Here is an 8,156-nt window from a genome sequence, read left to right as displayed (position 1 = left end):
CCGTGTCCCAGCGATCGTGTCCCCTCCCCACCAACCCCCAGCCCTCTCACCTTCGGTTTGGCGGAGCCGCTGCGGGTCGAGCCTGTAAAGCAGAGCAGAGGGAGGGAGGGGTTAACCAGGCCCCCAGGGGTGGGCACATCCCGGGGAGGGGTTTTCAGTGGGTAGAGCTGGGGGGCGCTGCTCCGTTCCCCCAAAGTGGGCTGGGGACATGCCAGGGCCATAGGGACACCAGCCGTGGGTGGGTTTGTGTGCAGGAGATACCAGGAGGCTAAGGAGGGACCCCGGTGGTGCATGGGGGTCCCTGGGACTGCTCACCCACTGCAGAGTCCCAGGCTGAGCTGTGGGGACAAGGGGGGACACACACGCAGGCACACACAGCCAGGAAACGCAGCCAGGACCCCAGCAGCAGGACCCCAACCCTCTCATGGCCATGGGGCACAGACGGGACTGGGGCTGGGCATGGTGCTGCCACCGTCACCCAGAGGGGACACAGGGAGCTGGCTGGCTTAACAACACATCCAGCATCAGAGTGGGGTCTGGGATGGGCCGTGCCAGAGTGGGCTGGGACAGGCCATGGGGTTGTCCTGGCTCCCTGGGGGGTTAGGGGACAAGCAGGGACATGGGGGTGACAGGCAGCACCAGCCCTGCCACCGTGGCGTGAAGGACAAGACGACAGACACCCTCACCCGCCCCGTGTGCCCCAGGATGGGGTTAGCAGCTGCTGACGACGAGAGAGGGGGAGGCAGAAAGGGGGTGCTGACCCTCCCTGGGACATCGGGACCCCCATCCCCCGGGGTTTGGGTGTACCAGTCCTGGGACACCCAGCAGCCATCCCTGCCAGGGGATGCCACCAGCAGTCCCAGTGCTGCCCCAGGCAATGACGCCAACGACGCAGGAGAAGCAGGGTTAAAGGATTTGGGGCACCCCAGGGGCTCGGCCACCTCTTGTGATCCTGGGGAACCCTGGGTACGGTGGCTGGGCAGGACAGGGTCCCCTCCCCTCCCGCTGCCACCCCCCTGCTCCCGCTCTCTCGTGGTCACCCGGAGGAGTTAGTGCGTGAGCAATGCACCCAGGATAACACTGTACCCGCTCTAGCTCTCGAGGAGGTCCGCTGGAGGAGGAAGAGGAGGAGGAGGAGGAGGAGGAAGAGGACAGCACAGAGAAGTTCAAGGAAAGAACGTAAGAAATCAGTCGAAAACCCAAGTCTCCCGATCTCCGGGTTGGCAGCGGGGGCTGGCGTGGGGCAGTGGGTGTGGGCAGGGGTCCCATAGGCTGCCAGGGTTCCATGGCTGGAGGGGTTTGCAGAGGGACACGAGCCACCAGAGAGAAGGGTGACAGGAAAGGGCAGGGAGGGGGCTCTGCTAGCACCCCAGGGAGGGTATGTCCCCTTTCCAGTGAGGAGGGAGCTGGGACATCCTGCTCCAGCACACGCAGGTTTGCCGGGGCAAGCAGGGCTGGCTGCCCATGGTGGTGGGAGCATGGGGGGATGGAGCAGCTGGAGAGACTCTCTGGGGTTCCTGGGTGCCAGGCCTGGGGGGGTGGGTGGCGCTGACACATCTCCTCACCTGCAGCATCACCAGGTGCCGTGGTCCTGCCGATGTTGGGGAGCAGGTACTCGATGTTGGGCACTGACTGCGCCTCCTTCTCATCCACGGGGGTCTGCCAGGGGAGAGGATGCAGAGATCAGGCAGCTGCCGACAGCCCCCCCTCCCCACTGGGGCTCTGCGCCCCCCCTGCCCCACAGCAAGACCCCCCGGGCTGGGGGATGGGACTCACCTTCTCACCCTTGTCCTCCTTGTCACTGAAGAACCAGTCTGACTGTGGGAGGGGGACACAGGAGAGGGGTTAGGAACTGGCAAGGAGCTCAGGGTGGTTGGGGAGCACCATCCCCTGGGGTGCAGATCAGCCCCCCAAGTCACACCCCTGCCCACCCGCCCCTCAATGCCACTTACGTGCTGGATCAGGGTCTCCACGATCTTGTAGCGGTCGGGCATGTGTGTCACCATGTCTGTCATGTTGTCCTCGGATGTGCGCACCAGCGTGGGGCCGAACACCAGGGCCAGGTTGCGGGGCTCCATCTGCAGCCAGACTTGGCCAAGCCCACCCTGCAGCAGTCACTGCTCCATCAGGCACCACCTCCCTTCCCAGCCCACCACGAGATGTGGCTCGGGCAAGCTGGGGGGAGCTGGAGGTGGGGCAGGGGTCCAGGAGAGCCTGCCTGGCCCAGGGTGGGCAAACGGTACCTTGTTCTTCTCCGAGTGGTCAGCAATGGTCTTCAGGTGACCCACCAGGAACTTGAGTGTCTCATAGTAGTGACCTGGCAGGTCCCGGATCTGCAGAGAGACATCGGGTCACCTCCCTGCTCACCCCCTACTCATCCTTCCCACCTCCCCCAGCTCCCAAGGGGGGCTCCAGGGCAGTGCCCCCCACTCCCACCCCTGCCCCATCTCCCTACCAGCTTCCGCAGCGTCCTCATCCTCTCGCTGGCATCTTCTATCCGGTTGGCCTCAATGAAGTCGTTGTACTTGTCTGAAAGCAGGATGTGGGGGGAGAGTCAGAGGTGGGCAGAGGGGAGAGGGCACCCCCCAGGGCTCCTGGATGCACCAGCCAGAGATGCTGGGGGCTGGTGGGGTCCCACTGGGATGGGGCACAGTTGGACAAGGAAGGACAAGGGCTGGACCAGGGGACTCAGCGAGGAGGGGGTCTACAGAGCTGCCCCCACCTTGGGTGGGTGCTGGCCCGTTCTGTCACAGGATATGGGGACCTGTCCCCAAGACAGGGATGGGTAGGGCAGGCTCTGGGGCTGCTGGTCAGCACTTCAAGACATCAGCACAGGCACAGGGACTCACCGTCGGTGAAGAGGGGCTCGGGCAGCTTTCGGAAGAAGGATTTCAACAAACTGCTGATGACGTTCAGGTCCTGCCACCGCTGTGGGGAGAGGAGAGGAGAGCCTGCTCAGAGGGACCACACCAGGCAAACCCAGGTGCCAGCAGGAGAAAGTCCCCAAGCCAGGCCACCAACACCGAGGGGGACACCAGCCCTGGCTGTGAGGAAAGGCCTGTGCCACTGCAGCAATGTGGTGAGGTGACAGGGGACAAATGTGTCCCCAAGCTGCCTCCTACACTGCGGCCACCGACCACTAGGCGGCCCTGCCACTCCAAGGAAGGTCACGGAGATGGAAATGGGGATGATGATGGAGACAGGGATAACCACAGAACCACAGAATCATCAAGGTCGGAAAAGACTTTCAAGATCACCAAGTTCAACCATCCACCCTACAACCTTAATGATGGAGACAGGGATAGTGGCAGAGTCCTGGACCAGGACAACAGCCCCAAAGTGCCTCCCAGGACACGTCTGCCCTGCCCTCACCTCATCTTGCAGGTTGATCTCCGTGGCCCCCTTGTTGAGCTGCTCCTGCAGGCTGGACACCACCGCGTTGTTCCCGGGCACGCGGTAGATGCCCATGTACTCCAGCCCTCGGTCCTCCACCACCCTGCAGCAGGCTTCCACGATCAGGGGGACATTCTGTGGGGACAGGGTGGGGGTGACTGAGGTGCCAGGGCTGTGTGGGGTCCACAAGGGCTGGCACCACCAGCACGGCCGTACCTTGTTGTCCGGGGCAGGCTGGCAGTCCTCCAACCTCACACCAAAGGCCCTTGGGACAGATTTCTTGTTCTTCTTCATGATGTTGATGCCCCACGGGGCTTTTTGGGAGCCGCTCTCATCTGGGGAGCAAAACCCGCAGGATCATTTGCTAATGAGCCAGGACAAATGTAAAGAGGGTCCCTGCTGCCCTATAGGGACAAGCACGATGGCAGCTCTGGGGTGAGACTCGCCCCCCCATCTTTGCAAAGCCCCCTGGTTTGTGCCCCACCCCCCAGGAGTGGGTCCTACCTTTCGTGAATGGGGATGATGATGGAGACAGGGATAACCACAGAACCACAGAATCATCAAGGTCGGAAAAGACTTTCAAGATCACCAAGTTCAACCATCCACCCTACAACCTTAATGATGGAGACAGGGATAGTGGCAGAGTCCTGGACCAGGACAACAGCCCCAAAGTGCCTCCCAGGACACGTCTGCCCTGCCCTCACCTCATCTTGCAGGTTGATCTCCGTGGCCCCCTTGTTGAGCTGCTCCTGCAGGCTGGACACCACCGCGTTGTTCCCGGGCACGCGGTAGATGCCCATGTACTCCAGCCCTCGGTCCTCCACCACCCTGCAGCAGGCTTCCACGATCAGGGGGACATTCTGTGGGGACAGGGTGGGGGTGACTGAGGTGCCAGGGCTGTGTGGGGTCCACAAGGGCTGGCACCACCAGCACGGCCGTACCTTGTTGTCCGGGGCAGGCTGGCAGTCCTCCAACCTCACACCAAAGGCCCTTGGGACAGATTTCTTGTTCTTCTTCATGATGTTGATGCCCCACGGGGCTTTTTGGGAGCCGCTCTCATCTGGGGAGCAAAACCCGCAGGATCATTTGCTAATGAGCCAGGACAAATGCAAAGAGGGTCCCTGCTGCCCTATAGGGACAAGCACGATGGCAGCTCTGGGGTGAGACTCGCCCCCCCATCTTTGCAAAGCCCCCTGGTTTGTGCCCCACCCCCCAGGAGTGGGTCCTACCTTTCGTGATGGCTGCATCCTGCCTGGGGGACCGGGGCACACTGGTTCCTGTCTGCTTCAGGAACTCGGCTCTGATCCCCAGCCCACGAGTGCCCTTGGGTGAGGAGTCAGGCTTGGCACCTGCGGGGCTGCGGGGAGAGCAGGGGGCTCAGGTGGGCACAGCTGGGGGCACCAGCCTGGCACAAAACCTCCCAGAAAGCACTGGCATCTCCCCCAGGCTGCCTGGCATCCTCCCCATGCCCACGGGGCTGCACCCCACACCAGGGACCCTGGGGAGCACAGAGCCACTTTGCTCAGTGCCAGTTTGGCTGAACTGGAGCCTGCTGGTACCCTGGGCACAGCCTTTGCTCCATCACTTTAAAACTGAAGTGCAGAAAGCACTGGGGGGGCTCGGTGCCCACCGCCCCCCGGTCCATACCTCACTTTCCGGTAGTCATTTAACTTCTTGCTGATAAGTGCTTGGCTGGCAAAACCGGGGTCCTGGGGGGGCAGAGAGAAGAGGGGAAGGGAGAGCTTGAGCAGCACGTCCACCAGAGCCCTGGGCAAGTCCAAGCTCTGCCAGGCACTGTGAGGGGCTGGGCAGGGCCAGGCGAGGGCAGAACCAGGTCCCTGCTGCCCCAAACCCACCACTGTCCCACTGCCATCTCCGGCACGGGGCAGCACGTGGGGTCCAGGGTGACATGTAGGGTCCAGGATGGCCAGAGAGACTCAGGGACTGGTACATCCCTCAGCACCATTCACCCCTCCATCTGCCAGCACCAGGCACACCCGCTGCACCACGCAGCATCCAAAGACACGCACCCATCCCTGCCCGACAGCACCGCAGCACTGGCAGGTGCCCAGACACTCCAACCTGGCAGCACCTTCCCTGTGCTGGTGCTTTCAGACCTGCCGAGCCCTCTGCACCCTCCGGAGCAGGCCCGTGTCACAGAGAACCAGAGACCACTTCATGCTCAACGCAGCCTCCAGGGCCGGAGCCTGCCCTGACCCCGGCACCAACACTGCAACCAAATTAAGCCATCCCAGCCCCGTGGGCACAAAACCCACGGCCAGCCCAGCACCGGCACATCCAGCCCCACGGATCCTCTGGTGGAGCCCACGGCCCCCAGGGAGCCTCTCTCCCCATCTCAGACCTGAGCAACTCATTGTACAGACCACAGCTCAGCCCTGACTCGGCGCCAGCCCCGCGCAGGCAGGGACCTCCTTGCAAAACCTCTCTCCAGCAGCAGAGACACAACACACCACGGCAGAGCCGTGCGTGCTCCTCTCCCAACACACGACCAAACGCCGCCAGCAGATCCGGCACCAACCCCGCCTGGAAGCACCTCTGAGGCACAGGGAGAACCACAGCACCTCCACTGAGCATCCCAGCACACCCTGCCCAGCCGAGGCTGGTGGAGCTGCACCTTCCTGGACACCATGAGCCCCTGTGCACCCCTGGGAGCACAGCACGGGACCGGTGAGACCCACACAGGCCATGGAGCACAGCATGGGACTGACAAGCCCCACGGAGCACAGCACACGGTTGCTGAGCCTCAAACCAGCCGGCCACAGAGCCTAGCACAACACCAACCAACAAGCCCCACGCTGGCCACGGAGCACAGCATGGGACTGACAAACCCCACGGAGCACAACAGACGACTGGTGAGCCTCAAACCAGCCGGCCACAGAGCACAGCACAACACCAACAAGCCCCACGCTGGCCACGGAGCACAGCATGGGACTGACAAGCCCCACGGAGCACAACACACGACTGGTGAGCCTCAAACCAGCCGGCCACAGAGCACAGCACACCACCAACAAGCCCCGCCACGGCCACGGAGCGTGGCACGAGACCAGCGCACCCCACGCTGGCCTGGGGAAGCAGCACAAGGCAAAGAGCCGGAGAGAGCCGAGGCGGTTAGTGCCGGGAGAGCCAGAGGCAGCCGGGAGCCCCATGTGGCTCTCACCTCGCCCTCGGCCTTGCTGTTCTCCCTGATGACTTTGATCCAGGCCAGCATGTCTTCCCGATCCTCTGCCTGAAAGAGATATTCACAGAAGTCAGCGGTCGTCAGGCGGAAGACGTGCTTCCTCTTGGTCTCGCTGTAGGAGATGTCCACCAGGCACGCTCGGATGCTGATCGGCTCCTCCTCACCTGGGGCCGGGGCGCAGGTCACCGCCTCCCGCCGGTCCTTGCCCAGGTAGAGCGAGTGGGCGCGCAGCGCGGCGAAGACGCGCTTCCACTGCCGGATGCCTCCACCGACCTTCTGCGGGGACAAGGGGAGAGATGGGACCCCAAGGGTTGATGGTGGAGGGGGAAGAGTTCCCCCTCCTCCCCCGGCACTGCCGGCGGGGCTGGGCGGGGTGGTGGCACCCACCTACCTTCCCCTTTTTGGTGAGGATCTGCTTGCAGTGGAGCCAGCCCTCCTTCCTCACGGCGCTGAACGGGACGTCCGAGAGGTCGGAGGTTGAGTGTCTTTTGGAGCGGGCGTCTTCAGACGTGCCAAGACTGTCCAGAGACTGGAGGGGGGACCAGAGGGCACAGTTGGGATGATGTCACCAGTGTCCCGACCAAGCAGAGCGACCCCAAGCTACCATCCCATCAAAGAACCCAGGCGGGGGGCACCCCCAGAACCCCCAACCCTTGCTGTGTCCCAACACTCACCCCATCGGTGAAGAAGCTCCTCAGCATGCGGAGGCTGGGGACCCGGCTGGGCATCCTCCTGGGGGGAGAGCAGCCCCCGTGAGTGGGACGGCAGGAGGGGATGGGAGCTGGGTGGTGGTGGGACAGGGAGAGGGGTCCAAACGTACCTTAGGATCTTCCCCTCATCCCGAAATGCATTCAGACCATCGTCACAGGACTTGGAGCGCTCGGTGGTGATGGCCAAGAGGTAGGACGATCGCCGGCCAGCCTTGATGCTGCCTGCCAGGGGTAGAAGGGTAAAGCACATGCTGCTCAGCCCAGCGGGCACAGAGCAGAGCTCTAGATCCCACCCAGAGCCCCCCCAGCACTTACTGCAGTCCTGGGAGTAGTGTCGGCTCAGGGCAAAGGCGAAGGTGGGAGAGGAGGGGCTGGTGGCAACTGCAGGCGCTGAGTTCATGGCACTGGAGACCACCGAGGAGGCAGGGACATGTTTGGCCTTCAGGTCGATGCTGGGGCTGGTGGGTTCATCTGCGAGAGGGGTGGGCAGCATTGTGGGAGGGGTCAGGGCAGGATGGGGGGTGGGAGGTTAGTGCTGAGACCCCTCAGTACTTCTGGTAAGTGGTGTGTTTTCAGGTGCCACCCCCAGCAAGTGGGTGCTGTGGGCACAGCACCTTCCTGTCCCCACACCAGCCATGGACAGATGCTCTGAAATCGTGCCACATGCCCTGTCCCCCCTTACCCCCAAAAAATGTGCCCTCTCTGGTACAGGACCTGCTTAAACCCCTTCTTAGGGGCTGTGACCCCCCCACCCTGCTCACCGATGAAGGGGATGGACGCCAGGGGGTCCTCGGGGGCTGCCAAGGGAGCCACGTGCCGGCCTTGCCGCTCACCCACCGGCCTCTCCCCTTTGA

General features: G+C 63.2%; 1 protein-coding gene across 1 annotated transcript in view; it reads right to left on the bottom strand.

Moving 5' to 3' along the window:
* Window positions 1-46: 46 nt before the first annotated feature.
* ARHGAP23 (Rho GTPase activating protein 23) overlaps window positions 47-8,156 on the bottom strand; it is a 29,274-nt gene continuing 21,164 nt past the window's right edge. Inside the window, exons 7-24 of the mRNA XM_010006997.1 lie at window positions 8,064-8,150; window positions 7,618-7,773; window positions 7,413-7,524; window positions 7,267-7,324; window positions 6,984-7,121; window positions 6,572-6,868; window positions 5,041-5,102; window positions 4,623-4,750; window positions 4,335-4,453; window positions 4,098-4,253; window positions 2,850-2,928; window positions 2,456-2,529; window positions 2,244-2,333; window positions 1,953-2,078; window positions 1,777-1,818; window positions 1,566-1,659; window positions 687-721; window positions 47-82 (exon numbers count right to left, since the gene is read on the bottom strand). Coding sequence (XP_010005299.1) covers window positions 47-82; window positions 687-721; window positions 1,566-1,659; window positions 1,777-1,818; window positions 1,953-2,078; window positions 2,244-2,333; window positions 2,456-2,529; window positions 2,850-2,928; window positions 4,098-4,253; window positions 4,335-4,453; window positions 4,623-4,750; window positions 5,041-5,102; window positions 6,572-6,868; window positions 6,984-7,121; window positions 7,267-7,324; window positions 7,413-7,524; window positions 7,618-7,773; window positions 8,064-8,150 — 1,889 coding nt within the window. The remainder of the gene's footprint in view (window positions 83-686; window positions 722-1,565; window positions 1,660-1,776; window positions 1,819-1,952; window positions 2,079-2,243; window positions 2,334-2,455; window positions 2,530-2,849; window positions 2,929-4,097; window positions 4,254-4,334; window positions 4,454-4,622; window positions 4,751-5,040; window positions 5,103-6,571; window positions 6,869-6,983; window positions 7,122-7,266; window positions 7,325-7,412; window positions 7,525-7,617; window positions 7,774-8,063; window positions 8,151-8,156) is intronic.

This window comes from Chaetura pelagica, unplaced genomic scaffold (assembly GCF_000747805.2).
Source record: "Chaetura pelagica isolate M959 unplaced genomic scaffold, ChaPel_1.0 scaffold311, whole genome shotgun sequence".
In the NCBI taxonomy this organism is placed as follows: Eukaryota; Metazoa; Chordata; class Aves; order Apodiformes; family Apodidae; genus Chaetura; species Chaetura pelagica.
Note: the sequence above shows the minus strand (reverse complement) of the source record. Positions and strands in the feature narration are given on the sequence as shown.